This window comes from Diorhabda carinulata, chromosome 1, assembly GCF_026250575.1.
Source record: "Diorhabda carinulata isolate Delta chromosome 1, icDioCari1.1, whole genome shotgun sequence".
Taxonomy (NCBI): Eukaryota; Metazoa; Arthropoda; class Insecta; order Coleoptera; family Chrysomelidae; genus Diorhabda; species Diorhabda carinulata.
Window position 1 is genome coordinate 28,651,245 of NC_079460.1, and position 14,204 is coordinate 28,665,448.

The window sequence follows — 14,204 nt, forward strand, 5'->3', positions numbered from 1 at the left end:
AGAAATTATCTAAAACATTGTTTATGTTCATTTACACCACTGTGTGACCTTTTAATATGTTTTTCGTGATGATTTATCATGAGGTTTCATTTTATACAAAATAAGTTCAAAATAACATTTTCGTCTTGATTTTAAGTCTCTTTTATTGAAACTTTGTTTAAAAACACGTGAATTCGCTTGGAACAAGATATGAAAATAGCTAGTATAAGCTTTTTCCATAGAGCAATATCAGACATTTCGGATGTGCTGACGTAAATACAGTTCATTTATTAGTAATAGGAAACATCAAGTAGCAGCTGCAGAGAAAACCGAAAGTAACCAATAAAATTGTGAAGTGCAACATATCAGTGATATAGAAAAACAGGGTGACACAGGAGACCAAGAGTATCTCACAACAAATCTGAGAATAATGAACGAATAAGACAATGTAGAAAAGGTGTGGATGCAAGTATACAAATTAATGGAAATGTTGGCAGAACAAACTCTAGGTTTGAAGAATGGAACAAGCAAGAAAGGATAGATGAGAAGTGTAAAAAGAAATTGGAGGAGAGGAATTTAGTATGATTAAGCACACTAGGAACACAAACCAAAAAAATACTCAGACGTCCACAGAGATGTATATTCTAAGTACCTGCCTAAACCTCCTAGAAAGCAATATTAACACATAATCAAAACAAAAAAATTTTTTCCTTAAAGAATGTTACTTCAAATGAAATTGACTACCAAAATTAATTTATATTTTTATACAAAATTTTATTACAAAAGGCGTTATACTATTATGAAAAACTATAAGTAGATATCACTTATAATTCATCGTGATTGTGTGGAATTTTCTTTAATATTGCGACATATAAGTTATAAAACGCATAAACGCTGACGGATATAATGACAACCAAAGCTGCACCAAAAGTAAAACTCATAAAGGTGCCATCAATTAATCCTTCATTTGTGGTTCTTCTTCCCTCGTTGTAGTTAACAGGAGATATTCTTTCCGCCATTAGTCTTCTCATATTATTTAGTCTCTGTCGAAGTTCGTCGACTGTTTCAGTTGTGGCTAAAAAGAAATTCTAATTATGAGATAGTCAGGAATATTACATAAACGGCACTTGAAGCACAATATCAAAAGTAGAAAAAAACTAATTATAAATGTGTAAGAACTCTCTTCGAATAATAAACCACTGTTCCTATATGTATATGCGTCATCTGCAAATCGAACGGTTTTCACGAAGTGCAACTTCTCGAAGAAAAAGAGAGATATATTCAAAGATATTTTTTGACATGCTGTATGAGGTCTTGTCGGAAACTATGATTGGGTCAACCCGATCAAATTAACACGGATTACGTTCATTGTTGTTCGCAAACCGATCGAGTTAATCGGGTTGTAGTCATATGATATATTCTGCCTGGTAGACCAGTGGGTAAATGCGATTAGCAGATGGCTTGTTTCATTTGTCTATGATTTTTTATTACATTGAAAATCATTATTCCATTCATATGGTTGTTTACTATTAATTCACATCAACAGCGTAATTTATAGGTTATTGCCGTTTGCGGCTTTCATACTTTTCAACATAAAAATAGATGATTGTTATTAAACTTTAGTGCAAAATCCGTGTGAGTGGGTAAATCTTTGATAATTACTAAATTACAATTATTATATATCAAGAATTTATTATATAACTAATCACAGAGTTGACGCGTAAAAAAGTAATGAAAATAAACTTCTTGTAATTCATGTTTTAAATTTTCCACCGAAAATTGAATGCGGTGTTTGTAAGTTTTTACAGAAAAATTTCAATAAATTTTGGTTTGTATTTACGATTTGACGAGACGTGCCTTTTATAGTTGTGATTGTAAAATAAGGAATTAAGAAATATACAAAATTCAAGCACATGCACTAAGTGTTACGTTCAAGATCACAAAATCAACATATATTAGCATATTCGGTCTATAGTTAAGGAATACTCTGTCTGTGAGAGATCTTTAAATAAATGTGAGCATATTTCTTTTATTGTTTCAATACTTCAGATGAATTAATTTACTGAAAGAAATTGTGAAAACTATTAAATAGTGTCTCTTCTTATCTCTTTCCTCATAACAAAATAAGTTCTAATTTTTGAAACATTAAAAATGAATTTTTTGGTTAAAAGAGAAACAGAGGAGTGCCAAATTGGTTAACATATTGAAAAATAATGAAAAAATTATTACGCATAAGAGTAAGCTAAACAAAAAAATTCTAATGGGGGAAGCGAATAAATGATTGAAAAAGTGATAAAGAAGAATGGATATAGAAAGAAATAAATGCACTGGAAATGATGAATATAAAAATATGGGCATCGATACACCGACATAACGATTCAAAATAAATATCTGACAGAAATAATAAAAGATTAACGCGTTTAATATTTTTACTATCAAAGATTCTTATTCTAATGCAACTCGGTGAAATGCAAGATTTGAATTCAAGATATGTCACGTCTGCCTGTTAATTGTTCGGATTTGAATTCCTAAACTGTACAATCAGCATTTTTTATCTATATGACTGATTCATCCACTTGTTATGTAATTTATCCGTTACTGGAAAATATTTTTTAGTCGACACATATAGAAATAAATTTTTCTCTGTTGATGTAACTATTTGTAATTCTCTTTTGTTGATTAACCCACGACAAATAACTGATATATTTGTCTGCTATAAGTTGTGACTACGATAAACGTCAATGTTGATTAAAGATGAATTATGTAAACCTTATCTTCTGAAAAGTTGCAGTCAAAACTGCCTTTTTTCGTATGTGTGTGTATATTAACTCTTGAAGAAACATCGGCGCTTGCCTTTCATTTTTCTTATTTGTCAAGAATATACCTGGGTGGTTCCATAAGCACTTGGCTTGAACTAGGGACAGTGGCGTTTTTTGAAAAATATTACTGCATTAGAAAGTACACAACCTGTAAAGCGTAGCTTAGGTATATTCCAAGTTTTAACACACCATGTTATTTAGTATTAAGAATCGTCAATAGTGAAAAGTTTTCAGGTGAATATTAAAATGGAAAAAATTTGTTATACCTTCTTCATACAACCTCAATTTGTATTTCTCCAATTTTTTACTTCTTATATAATTTTATAATTTTTCTTGATCGTCTTAATTTTAGGTCTTTTGATAAAAAATAGGCTGAAATAGATCGGAACGACAATTTGTGCAATCAGATTTTCTATTAAAAGACCTGTAATTAAGATGATTAATCAAGAGAAGCAATTAGTATTTATACCATTTAAATTTGAAAACATTATAATAAACGATTCTACTGTGTCCAAAAAAATGTGTTGATCATTAAAACAAAAACTTTATATTCGTCATACAAATTTATTTCGGGTCTTTGAGAGTGAGCTCCTTCTAAAATTAGACTCGTACTTTGACGCTAATGAATAATTTATCGATCAAAACAATTTTGAAATGCTCTTTTATGTCTTCTCTAAAGTGAGTACGGGTAAATGATTATCCGATATTATATGTTAAGCTTTTCTTAAAAAATTCGTATATACCTACTCACATCAATAGGGTCTAAGAATATTTTTAAAAACGAATTGTAGAAGGATAATTTTTGTGATTAGCGTGATAAATATATTTTAGGTATGTTAAAAACAATAGGAAATTACCACTTTTAAGGAATAATGTAGTATCAGTATGTATCTAACAATTAAGTACAAAAAACCTTATTAGGCCGTTTAATATTTTGTATAATCTTCTTTAGCCTTAACACCCGATCTATATTCCACCAATGCTAATAATTGGGTTATCTATTTCTATTTCATGAAGTGCTTCTCATCGATCTTTAGACCAGTCGTCGTTTTATCAAGTACCACCTAATTTAACCGATTGCCACGTGATAAAGGTGAAAGTCTTAAAGTCTCCTGGCATATAAATTGATTTCATTAAAATTTTATGGATTTTTTGAGGACATTGATGAGTAAACAAATAAATTGTATATAATCTACTGAAATCTTGAAGCTGTGTTGATGTGTGCATTGCAGAAATTGTGAGAGGACACTTGGATCCATCGATTAACAAGCGATTTTGCTAATTATATATATTTTTGAAATTTGAAACATCAATTTTTTGAATCATTGAAAACCATATCAATATCTTATTTTTGTTTAACATCTGGAGTGCATGTTTTCCATGAGATGATAATGTATACAAGTCGTCCAAGAATGAAGACGTAAAATTTCCTGGTCTAATTTCTCTCATAATTCGTAAGGAATTACATACTTTACAATCTTTATCAAAGAAATAAACGATGACGTATTCTATCAAAATTAGGACACTCTGTAAACATTAAGGAATGTAAAAAATCACGATTAGGAAAGTAATAGGATAGTCCTATTACTTTCCTAATCGTGATTTTTTACACTCATTGTTAATGTATATAGTGTGTCCTAATTTTTTCATTTTTCAACATAAAAATAAGTATTTCAACTATAGAATTTATTTTAAATTACTGAACCATACTATAAAACTTAAGCATATGTATATTTATATTGATAGAAACTTGGCCGCTAGATATAGACTCTGTTCCATCGTTTACAACTGTGAAATTTTGATTAGCAAAATAGAAGTCATATTTTGATAAAGATTTACATATATATATATATATATATATATATATATATATCACAAAAGTGATGCCCATGGCATCACATGTTTTCTAGGAAGGTCATTCTATGAATTATTAATCTGAACTGAAAATAAGGAAAATAAATACAAAAAACGCCTATTTTTGGGTTTTATTTTAACAAAATTATCTTTTGATTAAGACCGCAATAAGTCGAACTGTCAAGATTTTATCTGTTTTTATATGAAATTTCAATCAAAAGAGGATATATATATATATATATATATATATATATATATATATATATATATATATTTAATTTTTTAGACCTTTTTAACTTTTTAATATTTATAGCAAGCTTGATATAAAGATTCCATTCTTTTTCCGATATGTAGATGATTGCATTACTGCCGTACCAAAGATTCAAATTGAAAACATAAATAAAAAATTCAATTCTTTTGATAAAAAACTTCAATTCATAATCGAGGTCAAGTAAAATAGCAGATTCAATTTTCTTGATGTCACATTATATAAAATTAACAATAACATAAGAACAGAATGGTATACGAAACCAATTTGGTCCTCAAGATATTTGAACTTCAATTCGTGTCATCCTATCACAAAAAAAAATCAGTGATAATAAGTTTGGCTGATAGATTTATCCAACTATCGGATCCTGAATTTAGATGCTGAGCTATTCAAAAAGCAAAAACTGCATTGAAAGAAAATAATTATCCGGAAAAAACTATAAATACCGTATTCAAGAAAAGGATAAACAGATACTACAATCAATTTAAAAACAAAAACACTAAAAAACAGAAGAATTGATATTATAGATATATATAATATTTGGATAATATATATATAAATATATATTATCCAAATATATATATATATATATATATATATATATATATATATATATATATATATATAATATATATATATATATATATATATATATATATATATATATATATATATATATATATTGATATAAGTGCCTTATAATAATTGTCACGCTGTCTACGTAGGGCAGACATATCAGTATTTAGCAAATGGATTAAGAAGTCATCAATACGATAAAAAAAATAAAAAAATAGAACTGCATAAACGAACCATGAAGTATCAAAAAAACATAAATTCAATTATAAAGATTCAAAAGAATTTTTAGAAATGGTTCACATTCATAAGAATGAAAAAGCTATGAATACATTGAATTTTATGTTTTTCAGTACTTTTTCTTTTATTATTCTATTACAATTTGTGTTAAGTAGGAAGAAATTCCATATTATAAATGTAATGATTTCCTATATGCCTCAATATATTCAATCCTAAAATCTAATTCACAATAGAAATAGAAAACAATAACCATATAAATATAAATTTTCTAGATTTAATACTCATCAAAACTAATGATAATAGAATTGAAACTAAATTATATACGAGTACAAAAGAAACATGATCTGAACAATACCTAAATTATAATTCACACCATCCAACAACACACGAAAACAATGTCATATTAGAATTAGCAGATAGAGCTTATTTTAGCCGAATATCAATTCGAAGTAATTGGAAATCTTAAAACTTTCTTAATAAATTATGAACATCCTTCAAACCAAATTAATAAAATCATTAAACAACTTTTATATAAATTTTATAATAATAACTTAAATCCACATTCACATATTCAAACCAAGAAGAAAAGTGATATCTAATATTACTCTTCTCGGTCACATTATGGCATTACTTTTTGACATTAAAAAAAATAATTATTACAAATTTTTTTACATTTTTGATCATTGTTAATTATCTTAGGATAATATTTCAAGTCAGAAGCGAAACGTGAAGATAAAATAAAATCCAAATGTTTTGGATATCCTGACATTCTTTTTATACGGTAATGCAATAAATGTAATAACACAACTATAATAAAAAATATGTAATGAAAATAATTTATAAGTATTGAAAAGTAACAATACACATAAATTCTGTAATATTTTGAGTTACTGTATCTGTTACAAAACAACATAATTTACAGTTTCTTCTCAAATTACACTCTTATACTGAATATGAAAGCACCGATGCGTCCACATAAAACTTTTAGTAGACTGTCTATGAATCCTATCTGTATAAAAAAGCTTTTGGAAGTGAATATAGGGAAACGACTTACGTGGTTCCACTTGATCCATTCAAGGGAAGTGATGCACGCGAAAACGTTGAAGGACGCTGTCGTGTGTTAAGAGATTATGATTATATTGATTAGTTAAGGGATACAGAAGAAGAACATGTGTATAACTAAAACTGGACCAAATGGAAGCAGATACTGGATCGAAAACAGTAAATCCCGCCCTCGGTAAGGGAAAGCATGCGCCGTTCGCAATTTTCTCATCATTCACTTGCCAATTTTGCGAAAAATCGCGTAATAGTTAGTGATTTAATGGTAGTAACGAAAAACTGAACAAAATTATTAGTGAATTTTTATCTAAATTTTGGTGTAAGTTGCAAAGATCCATGTTTTCCTTTGATTTTGCACTAATCGTTGTCGTAACACCTTTCTCCTCGTTGTGGAAAAACATCAATTAAATGTTTAATTTCATTGAATACAAAATTTGTTTACATTTCCATGTTGATGTGTTTGAGTGTTAATAATTTGTATACAGAGGATGATTAGAAGTGTTTGATAAATGTTCAGTAGTTTCTCAAAGTGTTAGATGTTATATTTGTTGCTGAGTCAGCTATATTTAGAATCGTATTTGAAAGTGGAGGACGTTACTGAAGACAGCTACAGCTACGGAGCGCACATACTCTGAAGACATTAAATCGATTAAAAGACTCTTACGTGTTGTTGACTTCTATTTAATTGAATCGAACCGAAATATTAAAACCAATGTACATCACGGCCGCAGGTTTACTAAATATGCGCTCTGTTCAAAATATGAGATGTAAGTAAGCATCTTTCTCAAGTAGATATCGTAACTAAATGAAGATCGCGCGCGAGTGTATATATACTTATACATATAATACCATATATTATATCTATAAAGATGTTATTGATCTCCAGGATGTTGGCGTCTAGCCACGTGTTTGTGTCCTTATGTTATTGTAGAATCTTTCAGTTATCCTTTACTTTCTACCACTATTGATCTGTAATGGAATAACGAAGCTGCCCCCAATGTTGAAGATTCCCGCACGTTTTAAACAATGTGACCTCAGTGTATCCCTTGCCTTTGATTATTGTGACTGCATTGTCAACATGGGTACAAGGGCTGCTGCATGTAAGAGACTTTTACCTTCTATGTTACCACATTTCTTTTAGTTTTTTATGTTTTTTTATATGTAGATGTTGCATGCTAAGTGTCGCCGACCACAAGTTTTTTCACAAAAAAAAAATGATTTTTATGTATAAATTTCTTTAAATTTGTTGTGGCGATAAAATACCAAAGTTACTCTTTTTAAGTTATATGGCATCTGGGACCTAAGATATATTCCAAGTAAATTGTTAAAATAAATGTTCTTGATTTTAGGTCTCTTCTGTTTTAAAATAAGTCTTCTATAATTTTTTAAAAAAAGATGAAAATTATTAAATAAAAACTATTTTTAAAACAGAAGAGATCTGAAATCGAGAAGAATAAACATGTATGAAAGGTCTAAGAAATAAGTGCTCTTATAGCACAACTATCAATTTGTTTATATATTTCATTTTCATACTTGTATGTTGTCCAAGTTCTATAACAATGATAAAAAATAAAACTACAATAATAAATCATTAAATATCAAAAAAACATACAGTCAATTGTAAATATTCAAAAATTCTTGGAACGGAATCAAATACGAAAAAGATATATATATATATATATATATATATATATATATATATATATATATATATATATATATATATATATATATATATATATATATATATATAGGAACGAGAAAGCTGTCAATGATAAAAAGGATCTAAACAATTTGAGTGAAATTCGTAGTTTTATTATATAAATTTTAATGCAACTACGAATAATTTAATTGAGGTCTGCCAAGGAAAAATTAGTTTTTCTATTTTGATCTTATTTTGATATTCAGTTTGTAGATGATCTATAAAATAATATAATTACGTAAATTGTCAATGTGAAGTTATATTTTGAAAAATAGGTCGAAACTTCAAATTTTTACCTGTTACTTTTAACTGACTTCCTATACACGGAACACAAAATTATCACGAAAAACATAAACTTTTACTTCTTAGACCTTTTTATGTATACTTCATAAAAATTACTTATCTTGATTTATGGATAATGATAATAAAGATGTGAAAAACTATAATAATATATTATTTGTATATTCCAAAAAATTATTATTATTATGTTTAGTTAATTTCTTCGGTTATTCAAATTGAAATCCGTCTAGCTAAATGTCGTTACGAATGACGTTGTATTTTAATGTAATTAATTCAAGATATATGCACAGATTATACTAAATCTATTTAAATCAGTTTTTTATACATTGATTATTTTGAGCTATACCCTTTCCAAAAACAGGAGTTTTCCATTGTTAATTTTTGCTGTTAATTCTCTGGATTATTTGAAATCCATACAAATATATGGATTCAATCCTCAATTGTTTCATATATGTACAATGTTCCTATTTTTATATTATATTTATGACAATAAGTTCTCTGATGATAAATATATGAATATTTGAATATATATTGGGTCTATCGTATTTTTTTCCTGGAAAATGCTGCATGAAAGAGACTTTTATCTTGATACTCAACACCAAAAGGTGAAGAACCTTTCTTTACCGACAAGGATTTTCTTAACAGCTGTTGAATTATTTTCGTTAATAAAAACACAATACATTATCAAAATGTTTCAGTATTTTAAAATTTAAATCCATAAAACATGAAATGATATTATTTAAATTCATGCGACAAAATTCTGGAGGTAATTGCTCGTGTGAAATTTGAATTCTTATTTTTTTTTTTTCTAAAATTTCTAAAAAGCTAGAGACATCAAATTTTATAATTTTCGTGTAACCCCGGGCATTTTTTCAATATTTCTGTTAAATTATACGGAAGAGAAATTAGCAAATCTTACTCTATTTCATATCAAAACATTCTTTCGAGATGCAGTTTTATGAAATGGAGTTAAACTTAAAATCTATGTTTTATTTGAAAATATTTTTTTTGTTAAATTTTTTTCCCTCAACTAATAGCTGCAGAGAAAGTAATAAATACCATGATTTTTTTTTGATAGTTTTAAAAGAAAGATAAATTTTGACGTTTCGACTTTTCTTCAAGTCTTTATCAAAATATGATATTGACACTGACAATTTGCTTATTTATATTGATCTAATGATCACCTTAATCATGAATATCAAAATATAAATCAACTTAGAACTTTGTTCCAATAAGAAAAATTAATTTTTCCTTGGTTTCCACAACTCAAACATATTAAATTTATTAGAATTTACAAAATAGAGCTATAAATTTTACTTAAATTATTTAGATCTTTATATATATATATATATATATATATATATATATATATATTTAGTGTGTGTTACTTCAAATATACTTATATTTGATTGACCAACAAGTCCAAGGTTGGACTGGTTGGTGTAGCATAAATAATACGTAGTATTGAAAAAAAATTATAAACTTCCATACTGTATTGATTGATTCTGTTAACAATCCATCAATTGGTTTTTGTCTAAAATTTCTAGAATTTTGAGATTTTTCTTTCTGAAATCTAATTAATAATTTTATCCGTAGTGGTAAAATTTGCGATTTTAGTGTATTCAGATATTTTGAAATTAAAAATATTTTCCATTACTGTTGACCAGATGCTATTTTGTATGAGAAAAAATTATTATACTGGTGAATCTATATGTAATTACAAAAACAATTCACCAGATAATAATTTGGCTCTCTACTCAAAATCCATACCGATTTATAGACATAAAAATAGTAAAAGGGTATTTATATCAGACTATTCAATTTATCACTGGTGTTTGATAAATATATTTGATATTGTTTGTGGATCAGGCCAGTGGTGTCATGGCAAATTTAGCAGTGCCGGAACGTTGAAACTGACTTTGATGGCGCCGCCCGGGGACATGGAGTCGTGGCGGCTGCGCATCAACGTTAGTGCCGCGCCGGCTGCAAAAGCTAGTTCACGCATATTTAGTCTACCTTCTTTGAACCTTACTTACTTTAATAATAATTTCATTACATATTATATTTAATACTGCTCTTTTGAGACAACAATGAGCTTTGTACAAAGTAGCCCGTATTTAAATAATACCGCAATTCATAACTAAAAATTCTTTTGTGTTACTTAGTCGTATGAAGCCATTGTACTTTGTATTTATCACTGTTCTGTAAAAAAAATTTTTGACCTCAAATCAGTGATTATTCGATTCATGAGACTGAACCCATTCTGATGAACTACATGGTATCATTTTCTTGCAGTTTAATAAAGGTGTAAGGTCCTTAGGTACTCTTGAGCTATCCTCAGTATAAACTCTAATCTACCGATTTTTCAGTCGGCCACTGATCAGTTTCCAGGACTTTTAAGTCTGAAAATAGTGAGTCATATTCTACCTTACTGGCTGAGGTACCATCCGTTGATTCCATACCATGACGTTGATGTTGATTCATGACTGGATTTGGTAGAAAACATTCTTCTATTAAGATTGTTTATTACATTGGTTATAAGTTGGCTATGGTTGATGGCCATAATCTTTTGGTTGTTTGTGAGGGGAACATTGTTAAAATGGCCCTCTTTCTCAGCAACATAAACTTCAAGAGACTCCAGGTTTTTCTTCGAGGCGTTCAAAAAATTGTATACTTCTTCTTATCTGCATAAACAACAGTAGTTTTTCGATTTTACAAAAATTTTGACAGCATTGAAAGTTCTGCTAAAATTTCGTATATAACGGCAAGATTTAGTAGGAACTGAGATGACGAAAACTACTTGGAGAAACCACTGTACATATCTCTTTCTGTTGAAGTTCTGTCTGCGTCTACTTTAGCCTTTTCAAAATGGTTGTGTATAGCAGAGTATCCATACCATACTGAAGAAACTGCTCGGAAATAACTTGCTACCCATCTAGTTCCGAGAATCTTTCCTATTTTCTGTATTTCTTGTTCTAGCTTTGAGGCACATTCAGCTGATTTTTTTGTGATTTATTATAAATGGAGTAGATTTTATCCATAATACAATAATGCCTGGATACATTTTACTCAGCCTCTCTGCAACGCCTGTTTTTTCCCTAACATTTCGCTGGCACCATCACTCGCAAATGAAATCAAGTTCTCCTTCAGGTAATTGTTGTCAAAACAGAGATCACAACAGAAATATTCGCGATCGCAGCGGTGGTGGAGGGAGAGGATGATCGTTTACATTAGAAGTTCTATGGCACTTTCAATACAGACATAGTAAGGGATATTTTAACTCCTTCTCTAATAATTATGATTTAGTTTACTTTTTAAATTTATGTAACAGTAATTTTGTCGTTACTGGCCGGAACAAAGCATAAAGCATATTTTAAAATATCCAAAAACCAGTGGCGGAACTCGCCGGAACACAGTATGACACCACTGGATCAGGCTTGATGTAGTTCACAAACCATAAATACTTTAGTACCTAGTATATATGGTTTGTGATATAATTGTTCAATGTTTTCTCAATTTTTTAATGGTTAGGCTAGATTTCATTTCTTGTACTATATTTATTGCTATAATGGAGAAAGCTAAGTATATTTTCCATATTTTTATTATAAAACTAAAAAAAAGCAACTTTTTTATACCATAATAAAGGTAGGTGCAGGATCTATTTTTGTATATAATTTTAAAAGTACAATTATAATTATTTATAGGTGAGTATTGTGCTATTAATGTATAAACAGATTTATACGCAACAGAACCTATTTAATCGTGAAAACATTTATTAGGTAGCTCCACGAAGTCGGAAAACTGAGATATGAGGTAGATTTAGTTACTGCCTAGTAGGAACTTTCAATATAATAAATGAAAAATCAATTAATCAATGGAAAATAGCTGTTTACATATCAATAATCTAAAATAGCTTCTTATTTCTCTTGATATTTTTACCCAGACAAACCTTTGGATAGCAAATGGTTTCTAACAGAAAGTATTGTAAATCTATTTCATATCTTTTTCAAACATTCATCCTACTCGATTCTAAAAAATCCAGTTTGAATTTCTACATATTTAATTGAAATTTAAAACTTATACTTAGCCTACTTATTATTATACTGATGCTTTTTAAAGAAACTGGTAATGAAATTAAAATCGAATACACAAGTATATTGATGATAATGGCCTTTAGAAAACGTCCATGCACAAGTCTACTTAAGTTATCTAAACTGAATATTGACAAAGATACAATTACAATATTTTTCGTTTGTCACAAGATTAAATTCCATAGAGAGAAGTTCTTACGTACAGGTGATAAGTATAGACTATTATTCTTGGTGCAAAATAATTTTATAAAAAAAATTAAGTTAACTAATAACTCCTGTACTATAGAAATTTGACAGCTGGTAGTAATCCGGGTATAAATTTTAAGTTTCAATTGATTATTATTACTATGAAGGGTTGTGTAAAAATTAAAGTCTAAATATCTTAAAATAACAAAAACGTGGCGGTGTCTCCATCTCAAATCAAAGAGGTTAACTCAACACTAGGTCATCAGCATTCATCAGCATACATTACAATGTATGCAATGTGATAACTAGAACCATATTTTTCTATACTTCCTTCTCTGTACATTTCAAGATTCCCATTCTATCATATCAGAAACAAAAGTTTTCCGTCAAATATTTGTTCTAATACTACAATCTACATTTCATTTCATTAAAGTAGATACCTAAAAACATAATAATAATTAATTCACATGAAAAATAAGTTAATTAATTTTAAATGATGATTCAATCAAGAGATAACTATTTAATTATTACTGCTCTGAAAAATCTACGATAGTAGAAGTCATTTCGATAAAATTTCTTATTTTAGGATTATTATACATATTTGAAGAGAAGTTCTGAAAAACTTCCAAATCAAATTATACAACATTTATAAACCGAAAATATGATTACCTCTTGCCACCCTCTTCGAAAGTATAGACCCCAATGGAAAGTATAGACTTGTGATATATCGTGCGAAACGTCTCTTCTAGAATATCTTTAGAACTTATTTCCTGATTGATAATAAGAATGTGAGTTACCTTGATTATTTGTTAACAACGCGTCAGCAATTTTTGTTTGTCAATTTAAGTGATCATTTTTATAATTGTCGGTGTATTTCACCGACTTATTTCTAAATCGTTGGCACGGGAGGTGAGGATCGGTAAAATCGCTTAACCCCTAGATCAACTACACTTAACCCATTAGATTTATTTGTATACAAAAATATTAGGAGTATAACTAAACTTCGTAAAGAGACAATTTTCTTTTAGGATTAAATTGTTGCATTGAGCGTTTTGAATATCTACTCTATTAACATTCATATTTCCTTCTTTTACTCTATGAACAAATATTACATTTCATTTTTTGATTGTGTT

The 14,204-nt window shown here is 28.5% G+C and overlaps 2 protein-coding genes across 4 annotated transcripts in view; one reads left to right on the forward strand and one right to left on the reverse strand.

The window, feature by feature from the left end:
• Positions 1-12: 12 nt before the first annotated feature.
• Positions 13-6,902, reverse strand: LOC130903753 (uncharacterized). The gene is made up of 2 exons (XM_057816048.1): positions 6,788-6,902; positions 13-1,054 (listed from the first exon to the last, which is right to left on the reverse strand). The coding sequence occupies exons 1-2, from the start codon at positions 6,804-6,806 to the stop codon at positions 804-806; spliced, it is 270 nt and encodes an 89-aa protein (XP_057672031.1). The 5' UTR covers positions 6,807-6,902; the 3' UTR covers positions 13-803.
• A 101-nt stretch (positions 6,903-7,003) lies between these two features.
• Positions 7,004-14,204, forward strand: part of LOC130903800 (protein unc-79 homolog) — a 66,034-nt gene continuing 58,833 nt past the window's right edge. For 2 of the 3 annotated variants that reach the window (XM_057816168.1, XM_057816240.1), the window contains exon 1: positions 7,008-7,892. In XM_057816168.1, the coding sequence (XP_057672151.1) occupies positions 7,790-7,892 (103 nt within the window). In that variant the 5' untranslated portion in view covers positions 7,008-7,789. Of the gene's footprint in view, positions 7,893-14,204 lie in introns of all 3 variants that reach the window. The other variant, XM_057816319.1, reaches the window with a different exon arrangement.